The sequence below is a fragment of the Geotrypetes seraphini genome, chromosome 14 (genome assembly GCF_902459505.1).
Source record: "Geotrypetes seraphini chromosome 14, aGeoSer1.1, whole genome shotgun sequence".
Lineage (NCBI taxonomy): Eukaryota > Metazoa > Chordata > Amphibia > Gymnophiona > Dermophiidae > Geotrypetes > Geotrypetes seraphini.
In genome coordinates, this window is record NC_047097.1 from 8255358 (window position 1) to 8270454 (window position 15097).

General features: G+C 41.6%; 1 protein-coding gene across 3 annotated transcripts in view; it reads right to left on the minus strand.

The window, feature by feature from the left end:
• Nucleotides 1-15097, minus strand: part of CELF6 (CUGBP Elav-like family member 6) — a 605900-nt gene that overhangs the window by 103158 nt on the left and 487645 nt on the right. For all 3 annotated transcript variants that reach the window (XM_033920838.1, XM_033920837.1, XM_033920836.1), the window contains one exon: nucleotides 10577-10720. In XM_033920838.1, the coding sequence (XP_033776729.1) occupies nucleotides 10577-10720 (144 nt within the window). The remainder of the gene's footprint in view (nucleotides 1-10576; nucleotides 10721-15097) is intronic.

The window sequence follows — 15097 nt, forward strand, 5'->3', positions numbered from 1 at the left end:
TATACATTTAAGAAAGTTGGAAGTTTAATTGAGTTTTCACAAAAGACAGTGTGTCAGTGCTCTGTCTAGAAGAGATATAGAGAAGGATTGGCTATGGAACAAACAGCCAGGCTGGGATTCTACACAATGAAGTCACTGTAATTGTACTTGGGTTTCCAGTGTTGGAGGACTGGGCATTGCTGACCCCAGATGAAGTAATCTCCTAATTAGATCAATGTTGCAGTACAGAGCTGGGAAAGGCGCATAAGCTGAGAATTTGTTGTCAGAGTCACAAGCTGTAGATTGGACCAGAGAAAAGGTCCAGTTTGTGGAATGCACGTGGCTATAAAAAATGGCTGCATGTGAATTGCTGGCACGAAATATATAGAGACTTCCCATTTAAACTTGCAACTGAAGACTATAAATATTTCATCAGAGTTCTGCTTATTCTTGATAAGGGAGTTTACTGCTGAGTTCTTGGCTCAAGAAGATAATCTAGAGCAGGGGTCTCAAAGTCCCTCCTTGAGGGCCGCAATCCATTCGGGTTTTCAGGATTTCACCAATGAATATGCATTGAAAGCAGTGCATGCACATAGATTTCATGCATATTCATTGGGGAAATCCTGAAAACCCGACTGGATTGCGGCCCTCAAGGAGGGACTTTGAGACCCCTGACCTAGAGGGGCCACATCAAGACACTCACCAGGGGTAGGCAATTCCGGTCCTCGAGAGCCGGAGCCAGGTCAGGTTTTCACGATATCCACAATAAATATGCATGAGATAGATTTGCATCTCAAGGAGGCAGTGCATGCAAATCCATCTCATACATATTCATTTTCATTGTGGATATCCTGAAATCCTGACCTGGCTCCGGCTCTCGAGGACCGGAATTGCCTACCCCTGACCTATCCCATATTCATTTCTGATTTCAAATATGTTCCTTTGTCCTAGAGGGACAAAGAAAGGGAATGTTAGATCCTAAAAGCTAGTCAAGAAATGTATTAAATTAATTCAAAATAAAGGCATTACCTTAGATCAGGGATCTCAAAGTCCCTCCTTGAGGACCGCAATCCAGTCGGGTTTTCAGGATTTCTCCAGTGAATATGCATTGAAAGCTGTGCATGCACATAGATCTCATGCATATTCATTGGGGAAATCCTGAAAACCCGACTGGATTGCGGCCCTCAATGAGGGACTTTGAGACCCCTGCCTTAGATATTTTTTTGATTGTTTTTATTTGTAACATTTACTTCAGTAGTGAATAAGTACTTGCAAAATAACTTCAAAAACACTGGGATGAAAAAAGAAATGCGATTACTTTTCAAAGGATATTATCCATTTACTAGAATTGGTTAATGTATAACTTCTTTATTCATAGATTTTCAGCCACTGTGGGGACAATTCTATAAGTGGGTGCCCCTGTTTAGACACCCCAATGTTGCATAATGAGAGTCTATTCCAGATATGGGCAACTCCGGTCCTCGAGGGCCGGAATCCAATCAGGTTTTCAGGCTTTCCCCAATGAATATGCATTGAAAGCAGTGCATGCAAATAGATCTCATGCATATTCATTGGGGAAATCCTGATAACCCGATTGGATTCCGGCCCTTGAGGACCAGAGTTGCCCATGTCTAGTCTATTCTATAATAGTGAATCGCATCCCTGCCTACTTTGCATGCCATTGCCCTCATTTGCATGTGCGGATTGGAGGATGGTCGGCAGAGAGGTTAGTGAATACTGCAGGAGGGAAATCTGGTTGCAAACTGATTAGTACACGATCGGTTTGCTTTGTGAATCTAGCCCTTAGGCACTGGTACTGGCCAGGGTTTTAAAGGCTTACATTACAGTTGGATGAAGAACTGTGCACTTAGAACACTTAGGCATGAAAGTGATAATTTTCTCCAAAATTATGCATACAAACAGGTGCACCTCATTATAGAATTGCCCTTTATATAGAATGTGGTCCATAGGGTTACCATATTTTTTCCAGGAAACCCCAGGCACATGGGCCCACTCCGTTCTATCTCCAACCCCACCCCGTTCTGTTCCAGCTCCGCCCAGCTCTGCCTCCAGCCCCGCCTCATTCTTCCTAAAGCCCCGCCCCAACAAAACCTCCTCTCATCTTCCGGACAAGCTCCAGCCACGTCTGGAGGGCCTGGGGCACGCGCGGAAGTGTATGACATCATCCGCTCAGAGGTCCTCCAGAAGCAGCCGGAGCTTTCCAAAACCTGGACAAATGCCGGGTTTTGGAAAGTCCATCTCAAAGCCCATACAGTCCTCTAAAAAGAGGACATGTCCAGGTTTTCCCAGATGTCTGGGAACCCTAATTAAATGGTAGACTGAAAATTGGTAAAAATTGTTCCACTGATATTCGTTTAGTGAAGGAACAGAGTAAAGGACATAAGGAGAAATTATTCATAAAGAGGCAATATTCAGCTACTAAACTGAAAGATAATACATTTCATTTAGGCTTGATTTATAGCAGTCCTAAGCTAAATGATAACAGTGGTGTTAGTGACTACATTATGAAGGCAATTCTGTAACAGGGATGCTTAAAATTAGGTGCTGGAAGGGCACATGTTGATTGACATTCAGCCCTTGGCAGTCAGTCTATTTTAACATACTGGCTACCGTGGCCAGAATTAGCCCTGGTTATTGAATTCTAGATCATGTCCGGCCATCAGCATTGAATATCTGGGGCTAATTCCCGAGATACTAGTCACCAGAGCTTATGTGAGTCCCAGCTGAATATTGGTTGGGAAGTGCATGTTGCCCCTTTAGGATGTCTCTCCCCCTCCCACCCTCTGTAAGCCAACAAGGGTCCCCCACCAGATCTCCTGCCTCCTTCCATCCCTAGTCCCTGGATCTGTAAGGCCCCCATGGTAGCAGGCTTACCTGCCCGTTGCCCTGGTGGCCCAGTGGGGTAATAGGAAGGAAAAATGCCTACTCATTGCTGACTGCTGCAGAAGCCTCTCTAAAATGACTAAGTAACTGTCCACCGTAACTCCACCCTCAGACTGCCCACAAACTGACCTGTTTTAGAGGGGAGAATTTAATGGCACTGTCTGGTTAAGGGCTGATGAATATCCCTGGTGTGGTCCGGATATGTGATTTAAACAGCCGGAAGCCTCTACTGGCTGTTTAAATCACTTTGAATATTGACCCTCTTCTATTAAATAACATCTACTTTCCTTTATAAAAAAAACAAACCAGGTGCATGCCAGTTTAACTTTCATACATGAGCACTTACATCAGCCATAGAGCTAGTGTAAGTGTTAGTTCTTAACTAGTGTAGCTATGCACGTAACTTACAGTGTTTTATAGATTACATGGCTAAGTGTGAGCTCTGCCCAGGTGTACACCTCCCTTGCAAATAAGTTAGGTAGGTCTTTACAACATAATGATTAGGTGTAATTTTGCAATTTAAATATGTGTGCATATGTTCACTTAAATGCTATTATTCTAAACAATTATATGTGTAATGGGAAAATAAATTTAGTTGTCCCCTAAATGCATATTCAGCAGTGCTGACTATAAGGACACCAATAAAATACCTATTTGCAGTGATGCAGTAAGGGGTGTGTGTGTTTGGAGTGCCTTGGGCACTGTCTTGGTGGAGGAGCTGGTATTTTTTTCTCCACCCCCCCCCCAATGGGGGGGGGCGGTCTCTTAAATGCATGCCCCGCAGTATCTCTGAACTCTCCCTGCTGCTCACTCCCCTCCCTGCTGGCCCCCACCCTCCCTCTGATGTCACTTCCTGTTTGTGGGGCAAGGAAGTTACATTAGTGGGTCAGCTCAGCTGGTGCAAGCAGTGGGTAGGAGACCCTGCTCACTGCCAGTGAAGACTAGAAGAGGTACAGGACAGGGAATGGGAGACGGGATTGTGGGAGAGGATGCCAGATGCCTCTGCCGCAGGCACTAGCTTCCTTCATTATGGCACTAGAAAGGAAAGCAGGCACCTACTTTTCTTCATAGAATACTAGTATAACAGGTAAAATGGGCACATATAATCTTGGTGTGACCAGTGGCATAGTAAGAAAGATCTTTGCGTATACCTCCGTCCGTCCTTTTCCTGGGGCACAAACACCCTTACACCCAAGGATAATGTTCGCAGAGGTAACTCTCGACTTACACTTATCACTGACTGATCACGTATCCAAACTAGTATCATCCTCCTTCTACCACTTCCACCAACTAAAATCCATACGTGCATACTTCTCAGAACCCGAATTCGCCCAACTACTATAGGCTTTTGTACTATCCCACTTAGACTATTGCAACACCCTTCTAGTGAGCCTGCCTACCAAAACTCTCCCCGCCTCCAAAGGGTGCAAAATATAGCAATCCGCCTCCTGAAAAACCTAGGCATCCGCGACCACGTCACCCCTGCACTAGCTTCCATGCACTGGCTGCCCATTCAAAAACGCTGCGCCTTCAAGGCCCTGGTCCTCGCTTTTAAAACCTTCCATGAAACAATTTCGCACTACATGATGACTAAACTACAAATCTACTTCCCAAAGTGACCACTGAGATCCCAAGGAGAAAAACGACTGACCATACGTCCAGGCCGCTCCCTCAAAACTGAAACAGCCCGCAAACGCTCCTACTCACATTTCATACCCAGACTATGGCACACCATTCCCCCCCCCCCTTCCATCTGTTAGAACACTAGATGGACTTTGGCGCTTCAGGAAGGCCGTGAAAACCTTCCTCTTAACAAACCCAGCCCCTTGAGGACATGCACCCTGAAATGCCACTCAGAGTCAATGCACCTACGCCACCTACTTGTACCAAATGCTGCTTAGTGCATTTGTTTTATTATCATGTCTATATTGTAAATTATGTCATCTCTGTCCTGTCTCAATTATATTATGGATGTACTTTGTAACCCGTTCTGGGCTCCTTTGGGAGGACGGGCTAAATAGTTGAATAAATAAATATGGGGGGGGGGGGGGCCAACGCTGGCACCTCTCCTACTTCTCCACCCCCCTGCGTATCTCTAAAAGTTTGCAGGCACAAGCAGCATCTTCCAGTTGCTGCTTGCACTGGCCCTCAGCTTCCTTTTGACGTTACTTCCTGGTCGTGGGACCAAGGCGTGACATCAGAAGGGTGCCGAGGCCAGCGAGAGCTGCAGTCGGAGAGTGCTGCTTGCACTGGTGAACGCTGTAACAGGTAAGTATGGGGAGGGGGGGCGCAAGGCACGGCAGGGAAGACGGGAGAGGGGGTGCATGGCTTGGCATGGCGCCGACGACTCCACCCACTTTCCACCACCGGTAGCGTTTCCTTTAAATTCCCCTGCTTTGCGGCGCACGCCAAAGGAGCGCACCTAAGGAGCAGATCCTGCTCCTTTATGCGCTCCTTCATGCAGCTGCTTCACTTATTAAACCAAGTTTCCTCCCCTAACATAACTCAGCTTCTTTTACTTATCTTTCTACCTACACTGTTACTCCCTATATTCATCTTCTTAACTTCTCTTACCTTCCTTAATCATCCAATCCCCCAATCCCCCAACCTTAAAACAATGTCTTCAATCTCTACCATTTGGGGCTGCCGACCTCCCAAGAAAAATCCTCTTCTTTTCACTACTGAACCTCAGGCTAGATTCTATACTACCATCCCAATCCTTCCTTCTTCCACTTTTTACTCCGCTTCAATTCACTCTCCCTTAAAACTCAATATTGGCTTACTAAACGTACGATCAATAAAAAATAAACATCATCTTATACACGATACTATTACTCAACATAAACTTCAAATCTTATGTCTTACAGAAATTTGGCTATCCCAAGGGGAAGAAGCCTATTTAACCCAAGCCTGCCCTCCTAACTTTCAAGCTATCATCCACCCACGTTTAGGTAAAAGAGGAGGAGGTATAGCTGTTATTTTTCATACTTCTATCCCTTGTCAATCTAACACTTCAAATTCACCCCCCACTGCCTCTGTCGAAACCCTTCAATTTTTCATCAGATTCTCTCCATCCTTTAACCTTAAGTTTCTTCTTATCTACCTTCCACCACCCGTAACGAAAACTTCACTTTCTACTTTAATCTCCATTATATCTGAATTCAATATCACTTATCCAGATTCTATTATCCTCGGTGACTTCAATATTCATTTCAATTCCCCTAACCATCACAATACCTCCGAACTTTTAACGCTGATTTCTGACCTTTCATTAACCCCTCTCATCTCCTCGCCTACCCACGAAGCCGGCAACACCCTAGACATGATCTTTTGCCCTATTTCTGCCACCCATCTTTTCAAAAACTTTCAATTTCATCCTTTACCTTGGTCTGACCATTTTCTAATCAGTTGGCACATTGAATCCCCCTCTAAACAATATAATCTTCAAAAACAAAACATAAACGATACACACTCTACTCGCAATACTAACAAAATTACTCTCACAGATATTCAGAATCTTTTCAACTTAAACCTTACAGATTTTTCTTCCCTTTCTTTAGATGAACAAACTTCTCTCTGGAATACCTCCACAACATCCCTTTTAAACTCTCTGGCACCCCAACAGGAAAAAAAGAAATTCACTTCAAACCTGACCCCCAAAACCAAACAACAACCATGGTATAATGAAAATCTCACCCTTCTTCGTAAACAACTTCGCTCTACAGAACATAAATGGCGAAAAACTCCCTCTTACAACCTTCTCACCCTATACAAAGAAAAAGCCTCTCATTACAAAAATGCTATTCAACAAGCAAAAAAAGATTATTACACTAAACTTATATCAACCACTCGTAACTCTTCCACTCTCTTTAACCTCGCTCAATCTCTCTCAAAATATTCAAAAAAAACCACCCGTAATCACCACTCCTCCAGCTAATGAACTAATTCTTTTCTTCGATAAAAAAATTAAAGACATTAGAACTCATCTCGGACCCACCCCTTCTGTTCCTTATCTTTATATACAAAATGATTCCTCTCCTCTCTCATTCAGCTCTTGCTCAACCTTTAAAATGCCATCGTTAGCAAATCTACTTCCCATCCTGCAATCTTTAAATACCTCCAACACTCCTTTGGAGAGCATTCCTCCTTCCTTCCTTAAAAAATTTTTCACCCACTTTGGCCCTTTTATCTGGGAAATGATATCTAAATCTCTATCTGACTGCACTGTTCCTTCGGCTTGGAAAACTGCCCTTGTCTTTCCAAAAATAAAACAATACAATTCTGATCCCTCGCTTCCAGCAAGTTACCGTCCAATTGCTAATCTTCCGCTATTATCGAAACTAACTGAAAAAATCGTCCACACTCAACTATCTGAATTTATCGAGAAAACCCACGTCTTACATCCCTATCAAACTGGTTTTCACTCATCACATTCAACGGAATTATCACTGCTAGGCCTCATCTCAACTATACACTATTATCAAGAACACCAAAAATCCGTCCTTCTTATTTCCCTCGACCTCTCAGCAGCCTTTGATACCATCGATCATTCTCTCCTTTTAAATAGACTCAAAGAATATGGTATCACAGGATCTGCACTTTCTTGGTTCATGTCCTACTTCAAAGATCGCAGCTTTAAAGTCCATGCAATGAATGAAACCTCGATTTCTTTATCTCAAATCTATGGTGTTCCACAAGATTCTATTCTATCCCCTTTACTATTTAATATTTTTCTTTCTCCTCTTCTAACTCTAGCTCAATCTATTGGATTTACGATCTTCGCCTATGCAGATGACATTCAACTCCTTCATCCAATCAACTCCTCCAATAACTCTGACATAAAAGATATAAACAATAAACTGGACTCCATAAACGACTGGCTCTACTCTAACAAACTTTCCCTCAATATCGACAAATCCCGTGGCCTCTTATTCTCAACCAAGAACACTGAATCTTTACAGGAAAAAATTACTATTAAATCAGTTCCAATTCAAATGGAAACAAAAATAAAACTTTTAGGGGTCATTATTGATAAAGATTTATCATTTCATGATCACATCAGTTCTATAATAAAAACATGTTTCTATAAACTTCGCATCATTCGTTCATTAACTTCAATCCTGCAGATCGAATCTATCAAAATTCTGGTTCACTCTCGGATCATTTCTCACCTTGACTATTGTAATTCCCTTCTTAACGGTCTTCCCCAAAAAGAAATCCGACGTCTCCAACTGATTCAAAATACTGCTATAAAACTCATTTATAAACTGGGTAAATATGATCACGTCACTCCAATTCTGAAAGATGCTCACTGGCTTCCTGTGGCACAACGAATCACATACAAAATTATCCTTTTGACCTTTAAAATAAAATCCTCCCATCTACCTTCATTTCTACATAAACTCCTTATTCCCCAATGCTCACCTCGTACTTTAAGATCTACAAATCAAAATCTCCTTTTGATCCCCTCTATAAAACACTTTTACTACACACGGAAAATAAATTTTTCTGTCTCTGCTCCAACATTGTGGAACTCTTTACCACAACCTCTTCGCGACGAGCAACAACTGGATAAATTTAAGATAGGCCTAAAGACTTTTCTATTTCGTGACGCATTCACTTCAGTTTAGTCTCTACTTTTCCTGATATTTTCAATCATTTACCTTCAAAAATTATATTTAAAAAGACTTTTCCCCACCCAAATGTTTATTCCCATTCCCTCTTTCTCCCTTTTCTCTCTACAATGTAACTTTACCCTCCCTTAAACCTCTCTCCTCACTATCAAGTTTGTCTTGTTTATGTTTTAATATACACTATATATACTTCTAAATATTTATTATATTAATTTCTTTCTTTCTTACCTATATTTTTTTTTTATTGTAATGTAAACCGGCCAGATATTTATTTGATGGTCGGTATATTAAAACCTAATAAACTTGAAACTTGAGTAGGGAGGCACATGGCAATGCCAGACACCACCGCCTCAAGCGTCACCCTCCCTCACTATGCCACTGGGTGTGACCACTTACACTAGTCTTAGAGCTAATATAAATGCTAGCACCTAAATTGCTAACCCCACCCCAACTATGTAAATTAAGGGGGTCAATATTCAAAGTGATTTAACTGGCCAGAATTCGCTCCTGGCCGCTGAAAATGTCCCTTTAGCGCCAAACTCAAAATTGACTATTTTTCTTGGGGGGGGGGGGTCTGGGGGATGAGCCAGCACTTGGCCAGTTAAGATAACTGCATAAATAGGGCTGTATAACAGTCCTATTGTTATGTGGTACGTCATAGCTGATTAAGGGGTCCTTTTATTAAGGCGCGCTAAATGCTAAGGCATCCATTATGTTCCATGGGTGCCTTGGCATTTAGCGCGCACTAAATCAGTTAGCGTGCCTTAGTAAAAGGACCCCTAAGTGTTCTATAATTTATGTGCACAACTGTACATCCTACTCACAGTCCGCCCACGCCCACCTCAAATTTACACCCCAAAGCATTTAGGTACCATGTAATAGAATATGCTGATATCCGTATGCCGGTATTCCGTTCATTTATGCACATTCTTGGTGCTCTCTTTAAAGAATTATCCCTACACGTATAGCGTCAATAAATATACATACAACTTGCTATTCATTGCTATTTAATTGGCTGATTAAATAGCGTTTGGCTGGTTATCTGCTAATAATCAGCGGGAGATAGTCAGCCTCTCAGCAGAATATTCACAGTTAGTGGCTAGCTGCCAACTGACTTAACGCTGTACGACTTAGCTGTATAGCCGCAAATATTCAAGCGCTGGCCTTCTATGTTCAGCAGTCAAACTGGGCTGTAGAAATAGCTGGTCGATCTTTGGCTACTATTAACAAATTTGGATGTTTTTGCTTTAAGGTACTATTTGGTTTAGCCCCTACATATAACACAGAACTTTTCTCTCTCTCAACCAATAGACATACGAGAAGCTCACACTTGAATTTTGTTTCTCCACCGGTTAAAAGATGTAAATTTAAAAAGACATCAACAACATCTTTTCTCACATCAAGCAGCATTATGGGGTAAAGATCTGGAACAACTGCTTAGGCCTACTACTTATGGGGAATTTAGGAAGCACCTAAAGACGTATCTGTTCCTGAAGTATTTAGGTAACTGACCTGGACAATCTTACTCCACAATAACTGATCTCCTGAGCTGCTAATCACTAGCTTTTAACTTTGTTAATTCTACTCAATTTGTAGCATCTTTTAATCTTTGTAAACCGCATAGAACGTAACGGTCCTGCGGTATATAAACTGTTATTATTATTATTAGTAGTAGTAGTATTGAATGTTGATATAGCCGGTTAATAGAGGCCAATACCCTCCCCCCCCACCACCCCGGATTTCAATGCCAGTCACCGGAAATGGCTCAGCATTTAATATATGTGCTCGCCGCTGACCACGGGACCTAGCCGGTCTGCATATCGGCCCTATAATAATTTAAGTGTCGTTGCCGTCAGTGCTGAAACTCCAGCTCAATCATTTTAATACGTATTTATTTAATATTTCCTGAAAAAAATCTAACAGTGTAACCATCATACTTTATCAAATACTGTCACACAAAGATAAGGAAGCTTGCTCTTGTATACATTTATATATGCAGGCAGTCAGACATCTGTGAGATCGTTATACACTCATCACAAAAAATAGCTTGAATTTCTTACCGCTTGCGTGTATGCTCCATAAGCACCAAACTGGATTGTCATAGGGTTAAAGATACCCAGCTGGCCTGCCATCTGATGCATTCTCCTCAAAGTCCTCTCCTTGTCTGTGTCTGCAAACTTCACTACCAGACTGGATGAGGCCCCCTTTGGAGAAAAAAAAGAACAATTGAATAGAAAATCTGTAGAAGAGCGCCATCAGAAGGCTTGATAAATGTATTTTGCCTTTTGTAGGTCAGTATGAGAGATGCCGGATTGAATGATGGTTAGGTCTTGCTATCTTGTTATTGGCGTTCTTAATGTTTAAATATAGAGGTTTAGATTGTAAACTACTTTGTTTTAAAGACGGTTACGCAGTATATTAAATTTTTTAGTAAACATACACACAAAGATCTGAGGTGATCTTTTTACAAGAGCGAGCTCATTTTAATTTACCCGCTCCAAAAATTCATCACCTCACAGTGAAATGATTGACAACGAGAGTAAGATGCCAGATATGAAAAAAAAGTATTACATGTCTGTGGTAGAATAAGAGTCACCGGAGAAGGATAGTGTACGGACAGATAAACAACAGGAGATAAGGATATAGAAGTACATATGTTAACTGATTCAGGTAGATTCAGGGGCAATGTTAGGAAATTCTACTTTACGGAGAGGGTGGTGGATGCCTGGAATGCGCTCCCGAGAGAGGTGGTGGAGAGTAAAACTGTGACTGAGTTCAAAGAAGCGTGGGATGAACACAGAAGATTTAGAATCAGAAAATAATATTAAATATTGAACTAGGCCAGTTACTGGGCAGACTTGCACGGTCTGTGTCTGTATATGGCCGTTTGGTGGAGGATGGGCTGGGGAGGGCTTCAATGGCTGGGAGGGTGTAGATGGGCTGGAGTAAGTCTTAACAGAGATTTTGGCAGTTGGAACTCAAGCACAGTACCGGGTAAAGCTTTGGATTCTCGCCCAGAAATAGCTAAGAAGAAAAAAAAAAAAAAAAAAAATTTAAATTGAATCAGGTTGGGCAGACTGGATGGACCATTCGGGTCTTTATCTGCCGTCATCTACTATGTTACTATGTTAACTGGAAGAAGACAAAAAGGCAAGAAAAAAAATGAGTGAAGAGATCAGTAAAACAGGGAACCAGAACTGGAAACTTTTATACATTGAATAAATCAAATGAAATCACTAGATATTAGATTATGTCACTTTAGAAAGACTTTCTCCCCCCATCAATTCTGTAAAAGGCGCCTAAAGTCGTGTGTATACATCGGTGCATGTAGCCAATGTATGCACACAATTAATTGGCCTAACCGGCAGTGATAATTGGCAATTTCCACCTTGTAATTGAGGCTAATTGGGATGAATTAAGTTATTGAACTTAAAACAAAAACAAAAAAAAAGTTACACACAGCTTGGAAAAGAATGTGCCAGTTGCAGTGCATAAATCTGAAAAGGGGGCGTGGTCAGGAGAAGACTGGGAGGTGGATCAGGGTCATTCCTAAATGTTATGGACATTATTATAGAATACGCTCGATCAATGCACAAATTAGGCGCGGGCATTTAGACCAGGTTTTAGCTAACATACATAGTAACACAGTAGATGACGGCAGATAAAGACCCAAATGGTCCATCCAATTTGCCCAACCTGATTCAATTTAAATTTTTTTAATTTTTTCTTCTTAGCTATTTCTGGGCAAGAATCCAAAGGTCTACCCAGTACTGTGCTTGGGTTCCAACTGCCAAAATCTCTGTCAAAACCTACCCCAGCCCATCCACACCCTCCCAGCCCTTGAAGCCATCTCCAGCCCATCCTCTCCCAAACGGCCATATACAGAAACAGACCGTGCGAGTCTGCCCAGTACTGGCCTTAGTTCAATATTTACTATTATTTTCTGATTCTAGATCCTCTGTGTTCATCCCATGCTTCTTTGAACTCAGTCACCGTTTTCCTCTCCACCACCTCTCTCGGGAGCGCATTTTAGGCATCCTCCACCCTCTCCGTAAAGTAAAATTTTCTAACATTGCTCTTGAATCTACCACCCCTCAACCTCAAATTATGTTCTTTGGTTTTACCATTTTTCTTTCTCTGGAAAAGATTTTGTTCTACGTTAATACCCTTCCCACAGGCATTAAGTATAGTTCTATAAAAGGTTTGTGCACAGCCGGATGCGATTCTGCAAGGACCCTAGGTGCCAGAAATGTAGATTCCCTCAAGTATTAACTATAGAATTCTTACATTAGCTTTTATGACAATGCACACTGGCCTTTCCCATTCATTATTTGGCATCTTTTCTTATCCCATATAAGCCCGTGCACGCCCTCTGGTCTGCAACAGTCCTACCAATCATCTGTCCCATCAGTTTATAGGACGAGAATCACCTCCACATGTCATTCTGCTTTTCTGCAATCATTCCCTCATTATGGAACTCTCTTCCACCTGATCTTCGCTCTGAGCTCCCTTATCTGAAATTTTTGCACCCTCCTTAAAACTTATCTTTTTGCCTTAGCATGCGGCTTGGAGGACTGAGCTTGTAGTCAGGTGCTCCGGTTCCTTGTACGGTTTCCTCCCTACTTTTCTCTTTCCTTAAGGATTTGAAGTTCCTTTCCTACTAATTGATTATTGTATTGCATTAAACATTAAACATTTAAATAGCCTGAAATGGCCACAGATATTCTAAATTGATTACTGTAACACATAATATTTGGGAATATCAAAATGCAGGTTTCAGGCAACACAGACAATACAAAATGCAGTTGCAAGAGGGCTGATAGGAAAAACCAGATTTGCTTTAGTCACCCCAGTGATAAAACAACTGAATTGGTTTCCTATAAAATGGAGGGCAGAGTATGTAAAGTTTTGATGATGGCACATTGGGTATTATATGGAAAAGCATGTTGGTATTTTCAACAGACGTTGGGTGAGTATTTTGGATCCAGCTTGTCAACACCATAGTCCTCAACATATTTTTGCTGCTCGGGTGTTTAAAGTGTTACTTTACTCTGTGTAGTGATCTGTTCAAATTCCTGTTCTGATGACTGAACAGATTCTTGTTAAATCATAAGTCAGAATTATGTTAGAAAGAGTATGGAATGATTGTCATGGAGATTGTTTTTATGTATGTTATGTTGTAAGTCACTAGGTTTTAGACAAGAAATACATTTTTAAATAAATAAATAAATGAGTGACCTCCATGCCCACAATCGCGACTGTCATCCAGGGACTTCCCCAGTCCTGGGACCCCTCCCCCCTCTCAGATAAAAAAACAAAATATTAACTGGTTACAAATAATTAAGGAGAGTGTGGCATAGTGGCTAGAGCTAAAGCCTCAGCACCCTGAGGTTGTGGGTTCAATTCCCATGTTGCTCCTTGTGACCCTGGGCAAGTCATCTAATCCTCCACTGCCCCAGGTACATTAGATAGACTGTGAGCCTGCTGAGACAGATAGGGAAAAATGCTTGAGTACCTGATTGTAAACTGCTTAATACACCTTGTCCAAGCAGTATGTAAACCAACCCATTCCCTTCCCTTATAATTTTTTTCAACTCAGCAACTTTTATAGTTCTGTAGATATGAATGTGCATCTCTTTCTATAGCACTTTAAGGCATCATGGATTGTGTCATTACACTATTACAAACCCAACACTATAGTATGCTTCTAAGTGAAGATTCATGGACAATATTGTCTTCTGGGTCAAGCCTATCAAATTTCTCATAGGCTTCATTAGGACAGATCAAAGTGGACTGGGGCAAGCAACATCTAAATTAGTTCTTCTTGGCTTTCCAGGCTGGATGATATCTGAGGATCTGTCATATGCATGACCCAACCCCAGGCTAAAGCCATCGTATGGTAGACCTAAGAGATCACAAGCACCCTTTACTCACCCCCAATCAAAGGCATACAATGCAAGAAAATGTACAACGGCCTACTTGCCACCCAAGCGTACCTGCTGATCACAACACCTGTCTACAAAACCTTCAGGAAATTCATCGAATCTAGCAAATAATTTAACTGATCTTTTCAATCTAGCCCCAGATGCTAACGACTCATCTAGTAATCTATCTTGTAATTTTACTGGGTATGCCCAGATCACCTCTTTTGTAATCTGCCTAGAACCGCAAGATGTTGGCGGAATAAAAGACACTAATGTAATACAATGTATGCCTGCTCAAATCGGGGGTCCAGCATCCTGCAAATCTGAGAGTTCAGGGTGTTTTCTGTTAAAGTTATTAGATCTGGGAACAACACAAAAGTGAAAAAGTTCTATCATTGTAGCTCTGCCATTAAAGACAAATGGTGCTCCTCTACAATAAATCCCTTACCCTATAATTTCTCTGCCCTAGAATATCGTAATGCTCACGCAAGTCAACCTTTCTAAAGATTCCAGGACCAGTTTACCCCCACTCCTCACAAAACATTATGTATCTGCTAGACCTTCAAGACCCCACGTTAGCCCTGTAACCTCCTATAAGCTTTCTAAACAGGTAAGGGCCCATAATACAGTTCTACATAGGAAAGTTACTGAAATCTT